The sequence below is a fragment of the Trichosurus vulpecula genome, chromosome 4 (genome assembly GCF_011100635.1).
Source record: "Trichosurus vulpecula isolate mTriVul1 chromosome 4, mTriVul1.pri, whole genome shotgun sequence".
In the NCBI taxonomy this organism is placed as follows: Eukaryota; Metazoa; Chordata; class Mammalia; order Diprotodontia; family Phalangeridae; genus Trichosurus; species Trichosurus vulpecula.
This window is the reverse complement of record NC_050576.1, coordinates 145,851,614-145,871,089: the sequence shown is the minus strand read 5'-3', so window position 1 is coordinate 145,871,089 and position 19,476 is coordinate 145,851,614. Positions and strand designations below refer to the sequence as shown.

The window sequence follows — 19,476 nt, the reverse complement described above, 5'->3', positions numbered from 1 at the left end:
AGAATTGTAATGCATTATTACCATGCTGTAAGAAATGATAAATATAAGGAATTCAGATATACATGGTAAGACTAATTATATGAAGCGATATAGAGTTAAACAAAGGAAATACAAAAAATGATTACAATAATATAAATTTAAAAATAATAAAAGTAAGCTGAACTCTAAACACAATGACCAATCTAGGTTCTGAAGAACTGAGGATGAAATATGCATCCCTTTCCTCAGCAGAGAGATAGGGTTGGGGGTGGGAGAGGAAAGGACAAAATGCTGCATACATTATATACATATAATAATTATAAATACATAATAATAAATCTATATATAAATATAATAGTTGCTTTGGTACAGTTTAGCTTAAATGTTTTCCTGCTGAAATAGAACATGTAATAGTAGAAATAATGTGATGTTTTTTCAAAAGGTACCAATAAAAAAAAGAAAAGAAAATGGGGGAGGAGGGAGAATGGCATCTTTGATCAATTTTTTTTAAACACAAAGTTGCATGCTAGCCAAAAGGAGACCAATTGTAATGGTACATACGAAATATATATGAAAATATGCAGAATCTCCTGATAGATGTCATTAAATTATTTACCTTCTAGCCATTTGTAGAATGATTCTCCTGAAAAGAGAGATTTTAGTTAAAACTCTTAATAGTCAAACAGAAACCAGACCAAATTGAGATGATAGTATTTAGAGCTAGAAGGGTCTTGGACTATCTAGTCCAACACTTTTACTTTACAGAAAAAAAAAACTCTAAAGCCCACAGGGGTAAGGGACTTGACCAAAGTCATGCAGATAAGCAAGTAGCAGAACTGAGTATTTGAACCCAGGTTCTTTAGACTCTCAATCTAGTGCTTCTACTGAATCCATTCGTACAATTCCAACTTAAAAACTGTCCAACATCTACAGTAGGTAGAACACCACACTAGGCATGGCAGCAAACACAAGTAACACTTGTGTGCACTGCCCATAAATAACTTAATTACTTAAATTAGTTAGGAGAATGCTCCTAGACAAATGATTCCTTGAGTATATTAAAAGCTGTTAGTAAACCTTCCAAATAATTTGACAACTTAAATAAGATTATCCTCTATACACCATATCTTCTCTAAGCTAAACATCTACAACTCCTTCACATGACCCTTAGGGATCTCAGTCTCCAGTCCTCTCATTTTCCTAGTTGACATCTTGTGGAGGTAATCCAGCTTGTCAGTATCCTTTGATGTCCAACTAGAAATCCCCTGGGAAAGTATTCAATTATCACACTACTATTCATCAAATATAGACAAGCGAAAGATGTCACAAAGAAAATCACCTCAGGAAGGTATCTCAATGTTCTCTCTACTATGACTATTTCTCAGTTTCTATCTAGAGAACCATTAGGGGAGTAGAGGAGCTGCAAGAAACTGATAGTGGAAGCAATCTAATGATAGCATGATTTCTTTAATCAACATAATATATAAAGCTAGCCCTTTTTTACACCCCAAATATAACAGGATAGCTTTATACTGTACTTAGAATCCTGATTTTGGTGTGTTTCAAAAAATACTTATTAATAAGCAGTTGCTTAATAACTAGGGTATAAAAATACCATGTGCATCAATTATATTATATATAAAATATATACATATGTATACACATATACATACACACACATGTATACATATATACATGAGTATGTGTATATGTATATGTGTGTGTATATATATATGTATATATACATATATATACATACACACACACACACACACATATATACATATATATATACACACACACACACATATATATCTGTATCTATATATCTGTATGGAAGCTAGGTGATGTAGTGCATAGAGTGTCAGGTCTCATCTTCCTGATTTCAAATCTGGCCTCAGACACTTACTAGCTGTGTTGGCCCTGGGAAAGTCACTTAACCCTGTTTGCCTCAGTTCTTGTCTTCTGTAAAATAAGCTGGAGAAGAAAATGGCAAACCATTCTAGTATCTTTGCCAAGAAAACCCCCATGGGACCATGAAGAGTTGGACATGACTGAAACAACTAAACAACAAATAAATGTGTGTGTGCATGTACATGTATGCATACATATACATATACACACACTGGCAAAACTAAGAAGGTGACTTATACAGGAATAAGTGAAGCTTGGTGTTTGTTAGGCTCTCTTTTACATAGTCTAATTTCAGAACAAAAAGAGAATATCTCTTCTTAGGTGAAATGCATAAATTAGAAGATATCAACATTTAGCCATTTAAAAGGATTCTCTTTATAAGCTGCATATCCAAATATTTTCATTTCTTAAAATATCAAAATTTAACTTACCATCATCCTTTCCTGGAAAAAAAAATGACACAGTAGTTATTTTAAAATATGTGCAACAGTTAAAAACTCTATTCCTATATACATTAAGTATGGGAAACAAAATACATACTACAGTATGTTATGCTAATAATTTTGGATATAGCGCAAAGTAAATGATGACACCCTGAAAATGAAGAATTGTTTATCCTGAGTTACTATGAGAATATTCTAATAAATAAAGTTTAATATATAATATGAATACATGAAGTAAACAGTATTATTAAGGGCATACTATATCCCAGGAACTGTATTAGGTGCTGAGGATACAAATAAAAATCTAAGAGTCCCTTCCCTCAGAGAGCTTACCTTCTAAGAGGGGGGATACAACATGTATACCAATTATGTGCGTAGTTATATGAGTCAAAATATTTTCGAGTCATATCATATGGACTACTAAGTTTTCTTGTAGAGAGTCACCAATTACAATCCTTCCAGTAAGATGAAGGACCACACATCACCTTATTATGTAACCTGTCATTATAACCTCCAGACTACTGACCATCGCCAAATAACCCACATCCCCAGGACCACTGGGCTTTTCCATCCTTCTTGCAGCTGAACCCTTCTAATACTTTATCTCCCCAGTTAGAATCTGATCTCCTTGACAGCAGTAACTGTCTGGTTTTCCTATTTGTATCTAGAGCTCTCAGCAGAGTGCTTGGCACATAAGTGCTTAATAAATTCTTTTTTCGTCAGTCACACATACAGAACCAGTCACTACGCCCATTTAAATTATTTTTATGTTGCTATACCTTCATTTCGCACCGTCAGTTTTTTGTTTTGCTTTACATTTTTTTTCCTTCAAAATATACACTCAGAACTTGACTGAAAGTTAGGGATTGTACGAGATGCTCTAGTTGCTATAAACAAGAAGCAATAATTACTTAAGCCATTGCCCTGGCACAACATAGGTTATTTGTCTGAGAAGCCCAGAACACTTGAATAGATATGCGCAATGGCTGATTAAAAAGATGATCAAAGGTCATAAACTCAATGCAGCCACTGAGCAGCAGGACAAGAAAAAAGATGTCTATTGTGATTATGCCTCATCTTAGTCCTAGTACCCTTTTCCTTTACCTCCATTCTCCTATACCTTCTATCCTTTCCAGCTTTCTTATTTGCCTCATTTGTTTCTTTCTACATAAAATGTTCTTCCCTTGTGGCTTTTTCACTGGCTGTCCCCCATGCTCAGAATTCTGTCCTCAACTCTACCTCCTGGCTTCCTTCAAGTCACAGCTAAAATCTCAACTTCTACAGGAAGTCTTTCCTGATTATTTTCAATTTAACCTATATGTATCTTGTTGTACCTATCTTGCTTATATATTATCTCTCCTATGAGCTTCTTCAGAGCATGGACTGTCTTTTGCCTTTATTTGTATTCCCAGCACATAGTATAGTGCCTAGCACATAGTAGGTGCTTACTGATGCATTGTCAAAACACATGTGGAGTACCAAGCTCATCTCTAGACAACATATTTTAGGAAGGTCACTGACAATTTTGAGAGTTTCTAGGAAAGCAATTCGGATGAAGAGTTTGGAATAATGGGATGTTAAGATTGGTAAAAAGAACTGGAAATGTTTAGGATAGAGGACACTTAAAGGTGAGTGAGGAGAGAAGTGGATTGTTACCTGAAAGAGTGTTGGATTTGAAGTTAGTGGACCTTTGTGATTTTGGGCAAGATGTTTAACCTAAATGGGCCAGTTTCCTCATCTATAAAAAGAGATTAGCAGTATGACACCAAGGATCCTTCAAGTTCTAAAACTATAACCCTGTGTATCTGAAGAGGAATTAGAGTTGTTCTGCTCAGTCACAGAGGACAGAACTAGATTTAGGTTTAAGGAAAAACTTCTTGAATGATTAAATGGTATTCAAAAGTAGAAAAGGCTGTTTTGTGGGTAGGAATCTCTCTCTCATTGGAGGTCTTCGAGCAAAGGTTAAAGGACAACTTTCAAGGGAAGTGACAGAAGGTGATCTTATTAATAAAGAAGAGGCTAGAGTTGACTTCCAAACCTGAGATTCTGTGGGAATAAGGAAAAGAGGCCAAGAAGCAGAACAGCTCCCTCCACAAATACAGTCCTTCTTCTGCAAGTAGACAATCTAAACATGAACTTTTAAAAAATGCACAAATCTGTAGCCTCCAGGTGTTCCCGTTCTAATGCTTTACTGGGGAATGGAGGCAACCCCGGGTTCTCAAGGGCAGAGCCAGCAGCATGTAAACCGACAAGCTGTTATCACATTGGAAAGCACTGTCCCAATAATAGACATCAGCTTTCCACAGTCTCACTTAGCTCACTGGTCACTTGAGGAATCCTTTGTTCATGGTAAGTCATGAAACAGAGGAAGATACAAAATATAATTTGGTCCCGTTGTGGCATCTTCTCCATGACAATGGCAGAGAAATAAGAGGAAGAAAGTGCTAAGAATCATCTGTTTTGATATATAATATATACAAAATAGCTCTTAGTCTTGTGGTGCCAATTTCTGCTTCTGTAATATAAGCAGCAGAAGAAAAGGGGCAGAAAGTGCTAAGAACTACCCAGTTTTTGGATCATCTATAAAATTTAACAACAGTTGTTATGTTATGGCAGTTAGGTGGCACAGAGATGATAGAGCACTAGGCCAGGAGCCATGAAGTCTTAGGTTCAAATCTGGCCTCAGAAATTTCCTAGACGTGACCCTGAACAGGTCACTCAACCTCTGCCTGCCTCAGTTTCTTTATCTGTAAAATGTGAATAACAGTTCCTATATCCCAGGATTGTTTTGAGAATAAAAATATAACATTTGTAGAGCGCTTTGCAAACCTTAAGGTGCTACATAAATGACAGCTATTGTTATTTTATTGCTATGTGTAAAATTCTTATCCGGTTATTGAAAGGCCACAATTATTGGATTTGGCAGAGTTGCTAAACCTTAACTTATGATAAACATTTGCCAAAATAAAATAAAACCAAAAGCCTTTGCAAGGAGTAAGGACGTAGAAAAATTCTAAGGCAACCTTCTAAATTAGATCAATATATATCTTAATGACTACACTGCAAAACTAGATATAAAGGAGAGTAGCATTATAGGAAATATAAAGTAGTCTTCATACCTAGGAACCTATGGTTTAAAGTTCTAAGTTATAAATTCAGTGGAGATAAGAAACTCTCAAGACTTAAATTCTGAAGACACAAAAAGAAACAACTCTTGAAGAATAGGAGTGAATGGAAGTCAGACTGCTTATAGTGGAAAAAATACAGGACAGTCCTAGAAAGTTGAGTTTAACTTCCAATTTGAAAAAAAAAAATCTGTAGCGGAGGTAAATTCTAGAATTGTTCTGAGGGCTCAGGCTTTTCCCAGTACAGGCCTATGCTGGTAACAGTTGTCTCAGACATAACTGTGCCTGAACCTTTACAACAGGTCTGTAACCAACCTTATTTTCTATGAATTCTTAGGACTAAGAGTAAGTGGAAGTGATGAGCTGGCAATAGCTCCAATTATCCCAAACTAGTTACTAAGTGACTTTTGCTCTGTGCAAAGTCTACATAAAATGGAAACAAAACATTAATTAATTCAAGTAGCTTGGAAATTAGTAAATACCAATCAGAGTGGTTAGAAAGCAAAAAGCGTTTAGCATCCTATGTGTTTAGGATTTTCAGTTCTGTTAATGGCTCTTTAAGAACCATAGTCCTATAAAGTTTTTTCAATATACCTTGCCATCTACCTACCATGAAATAAATCTGACCTCTAATGATTTTTTTAACTTATAGATCCAGTTTTTATTCTATATAAATTAAGTAGTGAAATTTACTATAAATTCATAATAAAAGTATATAATTAATGCACATATGGACAACATAAAATCATTTTTATCCACCCACTAAAAAGGCAAGATTAGTTATATAAAAGGATTTAGAAGGTAGTCCTAAGTATGGAGATGCAGATATTTTTAAAAACCCACCCCAGCTGGGTGCCAATGGATTCAAAGGACGATATACAGATCGAGGCCTGAAAAAAAGAAAGAAAATTAGTTTTGGAGGGTATAAAACGCCGTTTTCAAAACACATACACATACAAATAACTACCCTCCCTTCCCCATCCCTTGTCCATTACTTGAAACAATTTTCTTCATAGATGCTGTTCCATACTCTCCATGCAGAGGGTCCTTTGTATCCTGTGTAACGCTCTGGGTTTAGCAACAGGTCCACATACTGGGCAGCTGGAGATCTCTCATCTGAAAAGTAAATAATTCTGAATTATAAGTTTCATCTCATCCCTTGTTTAAAACTTAGTATCACAAAGAACAAGCAAACTATGTCAAAGTGATGCTAAATGTTTAAAATAATGGTCACAAGAAATGGTAAGATCATATGAACAACTGTGATATAGAAGCATATTTATGAATTAGAATAACTTAATGATAAGGAAAAAATTCACTATTTTCCTCTGAAAATTATGTTATTATCATTCTTTTCAATTGTATAATATTCCCTCTTTTACAAGGGATTTAAAAATTTCATAAGAATACATACAATTGAAAAGATCATCTATGGGAGGCAGAAGCTACTTCAATTTTTAAAAAATTTATATGTATATATTATAATTTTTAGATTTTTCTCTCTTAAATGTATACATGCCTGAATAGGTAATCTGGAAATTATTAGCTTGTATGGACTATGCACACCAGATACTTAATAAAAATTTATTGTTGCTGTTATTAAAATTTGCCCCTCTCTCTTTGGGCTTCTTCACTAAATATGATTTTTGCTAGGAGACTGTAATTTGATGTAAATGCTCAATTTCAAATAAAAGCGATGACAAACGTTACTGATTTTCCCCCCACACTGACTGAAGTGATTTTTCTCCTCAAATCAAAACAGAAAAAAATTCAATAACTTGAAATAACAAAATCTTCAACATTTCAAATGACCACTATCTGAATTTAAAATAAAGCAGTATACATTCAAAATAAGCATTAACTGGATGTCTGGTATTTTCACATAAGTGTAACAGACTCTCCTTGAGGAGCTTAAAATCTAACTGTGGAGGCCAAACACAGATATGTACATGTCTAGAGAACATTTACAAGAACAAAGCAACATATAATAAGTAAGTATAATAATAGAGTAGTTCATGGAGGCTTAAGCAACAAATGCACTACCAGCACTACCACCTCTTTTTTAAAGCTTGGCTATATCTTAAATACTACACAGCTGTGTTACAAGAATCAACTAACTGTCTGCGGACATCTAGCCTTAAAGATTCCTTAACTTGTCTTCCCTTCATTAATTTATATCAGTCCTCAACATCTGTAGGACACTCCATTTTTTGTGGACACTTCCCACGCCAAGTCAAAAGGTAAATAAAAGCCTCAGTCCGTGGTTTCCAGAAACTTAGAGGTCCTTCTAATGGAGGACTTAGGAAACAACAAATATGATAAAACCCTATATCATGCTCATTGTTCCCTAGGTTTGTATATACCATTGAAGGTTAAATAATCTCTCAATTGTTATTACAATATATACAATAAGAACAAGTTGGGCATTATTATTCCTGTTTCTAAAACTAGTACTATATGCTAACAGATATGTACAGTATAAACACTTACAAATTGTCAGGCAGGCATTGCCCAACTGTAGAGAACAGATTAAAAGTTAAAATAATAATAACTTTATCTTTAAAATACTTTTATTGAATTGAAAAAATAGATAAAAAACAATTATGTACTTAAAAAAACAGTACAGGTTAATAAATAAAATTTTAACAGTTACAACACACAAAAAAAATCAATATTTTTTTTAACTTTCCTTGGAATTTACTATAAGTATTTGTTAAATTTTACCATTCTGAGTGCTGAATCAAGCTTTTTTCTGCACTTAGCAGGCCTCTTTGCAGACTGACATGTTTCTATATGAAGGGCTTACCTTAGATAAAATACATGATAAAATTTATATGCACAAACAAAACAGGGATGCATGTATAGAAATATTCTCACATCTAAATTTGCAAAAAAGGATTTCTCCCAGTTTGATTCAGGGCTTAAGATAATAAAAAGTTTGCTTAAAATGTAGTTTTAAATATAGATGAAAATCAGTTCAATATCACTTAGGTAAATAATGTAAACATTGTTTCTTAAACTTTCCTTATGTAGCACAATCGGTACATGCAGAGGTAGTAGTATCTTCCACCAAATTTGTGCCACTTTCGAAATTTATTTTAGCACTTAATTCCTAAATCCTAACATTCCACTTTACTCAAATGTCTCTGCCCAAACCAGCTTACTTGAACTACTACATTTTCTTACCAAACTTTCTCCTCCTCAGTCCTGTTTTTAACAATAGCACATATCACCAAGAATTCACTGGTGACTTCCTGTGGTATCATAAGTAGTAATCCTAGCAAATTCATGTTCTGTATTTGTTTTTACCCTAAATATAACATCTTGTTTTTGTCTCAGTTGAACTTTTGATAAGTTTTCTAACATACCAGAGTTATTCATTGAAAGTATGTTCAATAAATTCCGGTTCTTGGTAATCCAAATGACAAAGTGTTAGACAAGAAAGTGAAGACCACAGAGGTACAGGTGGTGTTTTCCTCATTGCTGCCCACTGAAGGCAAGGGATACAAAAACCTCTGTCTGTTTCAGTTTCATCAACTGAAAAATTGGCATAATAACAACATCTACCTCACAAGGCTATGAGACAATATTTGTAAAGCATTTTTAGCACAGTGCCTGGCACACAGTAAGTACTTAATATTTGTTTCCTTCTGTCCTTCCTTCCTTTCTTGATGAATTCATCACCTAGCCTAAATGAATTACTATACTTTGCACTTATCAGACCTCATCTTAAGTATGTGTTCAGTTCTAAGTACCACAGTTGAATGATCTAGGTAAGCTGGAGAGAATAGAACGAAGGGTATTCATGAGGTAAGGCTTCATGTCATATGAATATTAGGGGAAGGAAAATAGAGATATTTAGCCTAGAGTTGACTGGGGTGTAGGGGATATCCAAAAACTTTCTTCAAATGTCTGAAGGCCTGTAATATGGAAAAGGAATTAGACGTGTTCTGTTAGGCCTTGGAAGGCTGAACCCCTCAAAATGAGTAGAAGCTTCAAAAAAGGTAAATTTAAGTATTATGACAGGAAAATTTCCTAACAATTACAGCTGTCCAAAAGTAGATGAGGCTGGCCCTAGACAAGGTGAGTTCTGCCTCACTGGAGGTTTTCGTGCAGAACATGGATGACCATTGGCCAGGTATATTAATGGGAATTCCTTGTCGGGACAGAGGAGACTACATGGCCATTGAGATCCTTTTGCAATGTAAAATTCTGTGATTCTAGTTGCTAGAACACAACAGTCCTTCATATAAAAATGTGGTTATCATCTATGAATTAAGTATATTTCTGAATAGTAATCCCTATAGACATTTGGTCCATCCATATTATTCATGACCTAATATAAAGGAAATAGGCCTTCCATATTACTTAAATGCTGGTAATGTCATCTACAGATAATCACTTACCTTATAGGAATTGAAAATTCAACTTAACATGTAATTGTATACTATGTGAAAGGTACTGACTAGACAATAAAGATTCAAAAATAAAAATAAGATAGTCCCTGTCCTCAAAGAACTTTGAATTTTATAAGGAGAATACAGGATAAGCAAATAAAAAGTAATTTCAGGAGGGTGAGAGCACTACCTTGGAGAATTAGGAAACACTTCACGTAGGAACTACAGATGAATTGAACCTTAAAGGAAGCTATGAATTCCAACAAGCAGACATGATAAATTCTTTCCAGAACATGTTATGCAAAGGCCCAGAAGGAAATAGCCAGCAGGGTAGTTTGACAGGAATGGAGACTGTATGAAGGGGAGTAAAATTGGAAAGGGAGGTGGAAATTAGATTGTGGAGGGCTTTAAATAATAGGCTGAGGGGTCTGTGTTTTATCCTAGAGGCAAGAGGGAACAAATAAAGATTTTTGAATAGAGGAGTGACATAGTTAGACCTGTGACCATCATTATTAGTTATCATTAACTGAGGCAGTTGGATGGTACTAGATAGAGCCCTGGGCATGGAATCAGTAAGTCTTGAGTTCAAATTTGGATTCAGACACTTAGTAGCTGTGTGACCCCAGACAAGTCACTTAGCCTCTAGTGCCTCAGTTGTCTCATATGCAAAATGGGGATTATAATAGCATCCTATCCCCCAGGGTTGTTGCAAAGATCAAAAAAGATAATAACTGTAAAGCATTTAGCACAGTGCCTGGCATATAGTAAACACTATATAAATGTTAGCTATTGTCATCTAATGTGTTTTAAAAATAATACCAAGTTGTCAAAAAGGACAAAAGAAAATAATCAGGATTTCACTGTAAGACCAGACATAATGAGAAACTGGGAAGTAGTAAAAAATAAGTTTTATGCAACATTTTTTTATTTTGGAAAAATCAAAGAGAAACAAAGTTAATAACTAGCTTGGATATGAAGATTTGCTTTCACAGAAATATGATCATATAAATCTATTTATATATATTATATTCTTCAATGTAAATATATTCTTCAAACATTTCTTAGCAAAGAAAATGAGAATAACTCAGCTATTGGTTAACAACTAAAGAACATACAATACCTCAGCTGCTCACTACACTAACTATTCAACAGAACATATCCATAATGATTTTTTTAATTTATATCCAACAGAAATTACTTAATCTCACAATTCTTTAGCATTCTTCTTTATTAAACTATTTGAAACACCTGGTACATAATATACTGTAATCTTATAAAATATGCTATGAAATGTGGCTCTTACACGTTCATATTTATACTGAAACTATTCCTCCTTTCCTCTCCCCCATTCAGAAAACTGAACAATCATTTTGGAAGTTCTTCTGTGACCATTCATTTGTCCAGAGCCATAAAGTTGTTCAGCAATTCCTTACTAAAGTTCTATTATGTAATGTCTCAAGAAACTGTTTTAAGTAGGCTTGAATTTCAGTTTCCTTTTAGCCTTCAGAAAACTCTGGAGGAAAGGACAGAGACTATACTGTTTTCGGAAGGTTGAATCCACATAACATGGACTTAAAGCATATGTTCATTTAAAACAGTGCATTTTATTTTTACTTACTTTGTTAAACATTTCTCAATTAAATTCGATCTAGGTTCAGGGATCACTGAGCCAGCACTGAGTTTGATACCTCTGATTTAGGGGATATGGACAGGTACTAGACCTGTGACTTCACTAGTACAGGGAAGAGCCAGATAAAGAAAATCCCTTTACCAAGGTAGGCTGGTACCTTCTCTGAAGTTTACTGTCTTAAGAGATCTGCCTAGGGCAAGGAGAGCTTAAATTCCTTGTCAGAGTAAATCAGCCATTATGGATCAAAGGTAAGACTTGAACCAAGTTTTCCTGGCTCCAAGAACAGTTCTTTATCCGCTACACCATATGATCCCTCCTTTTAATCATTTACTTTCTAAAATGAAAATTAAATTTGACATAATTTAAACAGGCCTATTTTATTACCATCAAGTTCACAAAAGTGGTCCTGTGAATCATCGTATCTTGCCCAATCAATGAAAGCTTCTTTACTTTGATTACTACAAGAAAGAAATCAAAAGAAAAATAAATTAATTTAGATTTGAAATTTTCCTTGTCTGGAATCAGATTTTTTGAGTGTAATTCTAAAAAGGCACTTTTAAGCTACAAATTCATCCATTAGTTGGCCTGTGATAAACCTAGGTAGTAATAATATAAAATAGTGAATAATGTATTTTACATGAAAAATATAGTAATAAAACTTGTATAATATAAAGAAAACTTCTAGTAAAGAGTTATAATAAAAATATCATCAATACCAATCAAAAAATAATTTAGCTGGCAGACTTCATTTTGTAATATACATACACGCACAACTCCTACCTACCTATCTAGTCCTCAGTCTCCTTTTCTGGCTCATCAACCTTATGACCCCTAATTGTGGGTATTCTCCAACATTTTATCCTAGGCCCCCTTCTATTGTAGATACAGTCTCTACCCTAAGCTTCAGTCCCTTCCATTACTAGTTACCTATTAGGTACTTCAAAAATGGATGTGTGAGAAATGTCTTAAACTCATTTTAAGAAGTTTAAAACTGAACCCATTATTTTTGCCCCCAAATGCTCAGCTTTTCCAAACTTCCCTTTTACTATTGATGGCACCATCATTCTTCCAGTAGCACAATCCTAGACTCCTCATTCTCCCTCACCCCACATATCCAGTCAGTTGACAAATCTTGTTGTTTGTACCTTCACAACATTCTCCTGCCTCCAAAACCTTCTCTCTACTCACACAGCAACCAACTTAGTTCAGGTCCTCAACATCTCTCATTAGTGCATCAGCCTCCTAATTGGATTCTCTGCCTGAAATCTGAGTCCACTCTAATGCAGCCTACAAAAGGACACTGACTATCCTACACAACAAACTTGAGTGGATTCCTATTGCCCCTAAGATAAAATATAAACTCCTCTATCTAGCTTTTAAGGCTCTACATAACCTGGTCTTAGCCTACCTTTCCAACCTTAATGGATATTACTTACCTCTACCACATTCTACAATCTAGCCAAACCAGTCATCTCTGTTTTTCATTTGTGACATTCTGCCACTCATCTTCATGCCTTTGTTCCTACTGCTGTCCTCTGTACCTGGAATGTACTCTCTCCTTACCTAGGCTTCAGCATTCAGCTTTTCCTTTCAAATTCATCTTAAAAGATCATGGAAAATATTTTGCATGAAGCCTTTCCGGACCCTGACTACTTGTGCCCTCCCTCCAACCACCTGGCATATAAACACTTCATATACATTTGTATTTACTAACTTTATATTTATGCTCCATGTATTTTAAATGTACTTACCTACCCCATTAGAATCTAAGTTCATTTAGAGTAGAGATTCTTTGCATTTGTATCCTTTGTACCTAATAAATGACACAATGAAACCTAATGCCTGGGCCTTCCAAGGTGTTTAACATATGTATGTCATGCTTCCAGTCTCCCAGGTTCATTGCCACATCATCATCCTTGACTCCTTGAGCTCCCTCACCTGATATATCCAATCAGTTGCCAAATCAATTGTTCTTACCTTGGTAATCTTTCTCATCTGACCTCCTTTCCCCACTGACAACTACTGAATTTGCTTAGGCCCTCATTATCTCTCATCAGGATTACTACAACAGTATCCTAATTGGTCTCCCAGTCTCACCATAATTCAGTCCATTATACATATTGCTAAAGTAATTTTCCTTAGGTGTAGATATGACCAGTGACTACCTACTGCCTCTAGGATAAGCTAATTACTCCTCCACTGAGCTTTTGAAACACTTCAAACCCTGGCCCTAACCTATCTTTAGAGTCTCACTGGACATTATTCCCTCTTCCACACTATCGCATACAGCTAAACTGGCTTTCTCTGTTTCTCACCTATATTACTCATATCCCGTTGCTACACCTTTGTGCCAGCTATCCCCCATGCCTGGAATGCACACTTTCCTCACCTCTGCCTCAAAGAGACCCCCTCTTCTTTTAAGATAAAGCTTAAGCATCACCTCCTATCTATTCCATGAAGGCTTGTCTCATGCTCCAAGCTGCTAATGCATCACTCCCAAACTACCTTGTGTTCATTTATATTCATTCTGTATACACTTTTATATGTGCTTTGTGTCTTCCCAATTAGAATGTAAGTCTTTTGTATCTGTAGCCCTAGAACTCACTCATCATAGTGCCTGGCATACAGAGCAGGTACTTAAATGCGTTTTGATGGTTCCGTCTGTTTTGTTGATCTGACAATCCTCAATTCCAGTGACTCAATGGCTCAGAAATAAACACTTACTAGTCTTTTCTTCCTTTTTACCTGCTAAAACTCTCTTGCTAACTTGCCAATTTGTTCCATTTGTGAATTGAGGACTCTTCTAATCTAACTGGCCCCTCTAGCCACTTATGAGAAGATACCCTTGAACTAGGCTACTGCTGCCACCTACCGGTCCCAATGAAACTGGCAGGCTCCTTCAGGTTACCTTTGGACCTTTTCGGCTAATCCAAACATTAGCTAGAATTCGTAGTCAAAAGATGTATGTAAGCATGTATATGTGTGCATGCATACATTCACACACATAAATACACACAAGCAAATCAAAGGAGGCCGTTATTTGACATTTTGCAACCTCTCCTACCATTCTTAAATGTTAGTTCACACTTTAATGGGAACCTTAGAGTTTGACAAAAATTCTTGTAAACATCACAAGAAAAAAAACAGATTTCTGATATTAAAAGTAATGCTACTTAAATACAACTTGCCTCAATGTGCTGTTAACTGCTCCCAGCTTATTAGCTTGTTCACAGTCTTCTATTTCTTTGGTGGTGTTTGCTGCCTTTGAATACTGCAATAAAATCCATAGGTAAATTTAGGAATAATCATTACTTAACATTTTAAAACAAATTTTAAATGTATTCAAGCAGAATAAATTTGCTAGTGTACAGAATGATGGTACTGAGTTCAGTATCATCCTATAAGCAAAATCTCAGAACAAAGCTAATCATAAACCGCCTGCAAGAAAATATAACCCTACAAAGTACAGACTTATCTTGCTAATCCTGTCAGCTGATAATTCTGGCCCAATTTAAAAAGCAAATGTTCACATTTACAGAGGTTTATGTGGAGGACATTCTACTTTGGGGAAAAAAATAAAATTGAATGCCTTCAAACTAGGTAATCTATATGAAAAATAGAAAAGAAGTAAATATTTGGAAATTCTCAGACAATCTATACATTACACTCATTTGAAGAGTATCTTGCTCAAAAGATACAGACAACTATTTACTACTGATTACAACTTAACTCTGGAACCGACAGGATGATTAATTGCTATGGAAGACTAGACTACATCTGGATGACAGGGGTTACCTACTGAGTTGGCAAGGTGCATAATGTTTTCCGGTGACAAGATAGATAGCACTGAGTTCAGCAAACAGTAATCCTTTCAAGGGATACCAGAACATAAAGCCTTAGTAACTTCAAAAAGCTTATACCATTTAAGGATATAAGGCAAACAGCACATTACTTCCACTAAATATGACCACTGCTAAAAAAAAAGTTAGTTTTGGGGGACAGAATTATTCTTTTATAAAAATCTTATTTAATATTTTTTCCCAATTACATGTAAAAACAATTTTAACTTTTTTTTGAGGGGGGAAAGCAGGGCAATTGGGGCTAAGTATTAACTTTCTTCTTTTTCTAATTTTGAGTTCCAAATTCTCTACCTTCCTCCCCTCCCCCCTCAGTGAGAAGGCAAACAATTTGACATACGTTATACATGTGTAGTCATGCACAACACATTTCCATGTAAGTCATTCTATGAAAGAAAATACAGGAAAAAAAACCAAGAAAAATAAAGGGAAAAAAAGTATCTTTGATCTACATTCAGGCTTTACCAGTTCTTTCTCTGGAGATGGATAGCACCTTTCATCATATGTCCTTCACGACTGTTTTGAATCATTGTATTGCCTGCAAGGATCCAAGACAACTCCAAGGGACTCATGACGAAAAATGCTGTCCATATCCAGAAAAAGAACTATGGAGTCAGAATGCAGATTGAAGCATATTTGCTCTCTCTTTTTTGTTTGTTTCTTCTTTCTTGTGGTTTCTTCCATTGGTTCCAATTCTTCTTTATGTGACTAATGTGAAAATAGGTTCAATATGAATGTATATGTAGAGCCTATATCAAATTGCATGCCATCTTGGGGTGAGGGGAGGGGAGAGAAGAGATGGGGAGAAAATTCAGAATTCAAAATCTTATGGAAATGAATGTCGAAAACTAAGAATAAGCAAACAGAATCACTGTATTGCTGAGAAGAGCTAAGTTATTCACAGTAGATGATCACACAATATTGCTATTACTGTGTACAATGTTCTCCTGGCTCTGCTCATTTCACTTTTTATCAGTTCACATAAATCTTTCCCTATTTTTCTGAGAACACCCTGCTCATCATTTCTTAAAGAACAATAGTATTCCATCACAATTATATACAACAACTTATTCAGCTATTCCTCCATTAATGAACATCTCCTCAATTCCCAATTCTTTGCCTCCACTAAAAGAGCTGCTATAAATATTTTTGTACACATAGGTTCTTTTCTTTTTTGTTTTTTTTTTAATCTCTTTAGGATACAGATCTAGTAGTGGCATTGTTTAGTCAAAGGGTATATGCATAGTTTTATACCCCTATGTGCATAGTACCAAATTGCTCTCCCGAATGGCTGAATCAGTATACAATTTCATCAATAATACGTTAGTATTTTAATTTTCCCACATCATCTCCAACATTTGTCATTTTCTTTTTCTATCATATTAGCCAATCTGATAGGTGTGAGGTAGTAGCTCAGAATTGTTTTAATTTGCATTTCTCTCATCAACAGTAATTTAGAACATTTTTATATGACTATAGCTTTGACTACTATACCTGAAAACTATCTTTTTATATCCTTTGACCATTTATCAATTGAGGAAATGGCTCTTGTTCATATAAATTTGACTCTGTTTTCTATATATGAGAAACGAAGTCTTTATCAGAGAAACTCATTGTAAGTTTTTTTTTCACAGTAATGATTATCAACTATGTATTTCCCTCCATCCTGTTTTCTCTGTTTATCCTACTCTCTCTCCTTTTACCCAGTCCATTCTCAAAAGCGTTGCTTCTGACTTTCATCTCCCTGAAACTGACCTCCCTTCTATCACCCTGCCCTTTACTCCCTTCTCTTATCCCTCTCCCTTCCTATTTTCCAGTATGGTAAGAAAAATTTCTACATCTGAGTGTGTATATTATTCTCTCTTTGAGCCAATTCCAATGAGAGTAAGACTCATGTTCTCTCCTCCCCCTTCCTCCATTTCCTCCTCCAGTGTACAATCTCTTTCAGGCCTCTTTTAGGTCAGATAATTTATCTCATTCTACCCTCTCCCTTTTCCCTTCTCCCAGTGCATTCTTCTTTCTCATCCCTTAATTTTTTTTTAAGATAGTCATACCATCACCTTCAATTCACATCTCTGCTTTCTATGTATATTCCTTCTAACTGCCCTAATAATGAGAAAGTTTTTAGGAGTTATAACTTTATCAAATCTCTTATGATTTTTGCCCTCCAGAATATCATACTCAGAGCTCTCTGATTCTTTAATGTAGAAGCTGCTAAATCTTGCGTTATCCTGACTGTGGCTCTACAATATTTGAACTGCTTCTTTCTGGCTGCTTCCAGTATTTTCTCCTTGATCTGGGAGGTCTGGAATTTGGCTACAATATTCCTGGGAGTTTTCATTTTGCGCTCTCTTTAAGGAGGTCATCAGCGCATTCTTCTATTTTCTATTTTACCCTGTTTTTAGAATATCAGGGCAGTTTGCCTTGATAATTTCTTGAAAGAGGATATCTGGGCTCTTTTTTTGATCATGAAGTTCATGTAGTTCAATATTTCTTCAATTATCTCTCCTGGATTTATTTTCCAGATCAAGTATTTTTTCCAATAAGACAGTTCAAATTTTCTTCTGTTTTTTCATTCTTTTGATTTTGTTTGATTGTTTCTTGATGTCTCATAAAGTCATTAACTTGCACCTGTCCAAGTCTAACTTTGCAGTAATTATTTTCTTCAATGAGCTTTTGTACCTCCATTTCCACTTCTACTTTTTAAGGAGTTCTTCTCTTCAGTGAATTTCTGCTTATCTTTTTCCATTTGGTCTATTGCTTTTTAAGGTGTTATTTTCTTCAGTACTTTTTTGTGCCTCCTTTACCAAGCTGTTGACTCTTCTTTTCATGATTTCCTTGCATCATCACTCTCATTTCTTTTCCCAATTTTTCCTCTACCTTTCATGTTTGATTTTTAAAATCCTTTTTGAGCTCTTTCTTGGCCTAAAACCAATTAATATTTTTCTTTGAGGCTTTGGAAACAGGAATTTTGACTTTGTTGTCTTTTTCTGAGTGTGTTTTAGTCTTTCTTGTCACCATAATTAACTTTCTATGGTCAGAATTTTTTTCTCTTTGCTCATTTTTCAGCCTATTTCTTGACTTTTAATTCTTTGCTAAAGTGGGGCTCTGCTTCCCAAGTGGAGGGGACACTGTCGCAAGCTTCAGGTTTTTTTTTTAGTTGTCTTCAGAGGTAATTATGGGGACCTATAGGTTTCTGGCTCTTCCAAGGTGGTATGATCTAGGGAGAAGTGTGTTTACTGTTCTCCTGTACTGTGCATTGCTTTCTGAGCGACCATAAGCAATCTTTTCAACCTTGGAACTGTGACCAGGTTCCCTGCTCCCCTGTAGCCACAAGCTCTGTTGTGTTAGTGTTCCTCCTCACACTCGGACTAAGATGCAGGACTACAACCCAGAACCAAGTACAGGTAATGAGACAGAGTCCTGCCCCTGGTGCCAGCAAAGGGACCCCTGTAAATCTCTTTCTGACTTCACCATCTGTGAGCTGAGAGGTCTGGAAACTGCCACTGCTGCTACTGATTCAGTCACTCCAAGGCCTGTTCATGGTTTGCTGGGGCCCAGTCTGTACTTGCATGGCCTGCACTGGATATCACTCCTCTCTCACTCTGGAGCAACAGACCTTCCCTGCCAACCTTCTAAGTTGTCTTGGGCTGGATAACTGTTTAATTCCATCTTTTAGTGGGTTCTGCTGCTCTATAATTTGTTTAGAGTGATTAAAGGTATTTTGGTGAGTCCCTGCTTTTACTCTGACAGAATTACTTTTCTGAAAATCCTATGGTTTGTATGTGTCAGTCCTTGTGAGATGTAACAGGAACATGAAGCAAAACTTCCCTCTACTCTCCATTAACTTTGTAAATTTCAAAAGCTGTCACTATTAAGATAATAAGTGATAGATTTTACTCAATTAAAAAAATTGGATTAGTTCAGAGGAAAAAAAAATGACTCACCTTATTAGAACTCCCAGCTTTAATTCCCATTGGAACTTTGCTCTTAAAGGGAAAAAAATTGCAGTATATTAATTTCTTACATATTTTCAAAAAATATATCTGGTTCACATTATCAGTACTATCTGATCCTAAATTCACATAGCACCTTTCTTCAATGTGGAGATAGGCTGCCATTCTCATATTT

General features: G+C 35.4%; 1 protein-coding gene across 1 annotated transcript in view; it reads right to left on the bottom strand.

Annotated features, from left to right (window-relative positions):
* The window catches only part of ERO1B (endoplasmic reticulum oxidoreductase 1 beta), a 65,408-nt gene that overhangs the window by 19,361 nt on the left and 26,571 nt on the right, over positions 1-19,476 (bottom strand). Inside the window, exons 4-10 of the mRNA XM_036754699.1 lie at positions 19,293-19,334; positions 14,677-14,759; positions 11,873-11,946; positions 6,457-6,577; positions 6,305-6,351; positions 2,325-2,336; positions 596-622 (exon numbers count right to left, since the gene is read on the bottom strand). Of these exons, the coding sequence (XP_036610594.1) occupies positions 596-622; positions 2,325-2,336; positions 6,305-6,351; positions 6,457-6,577; positions 11,873-11,946; positions 14,677-14,759; positions 19,293-19,334 (406 nt within the window). The remainder of the gene's footprint in view (positions 1-595; positions 623-2,324; positions 2,337-6,304; positions 6,352-6,456; positions 6,578-11,872; positions 11,947-14,676; positions 14,760-19,292; positions 19,335-19,476) is intronic.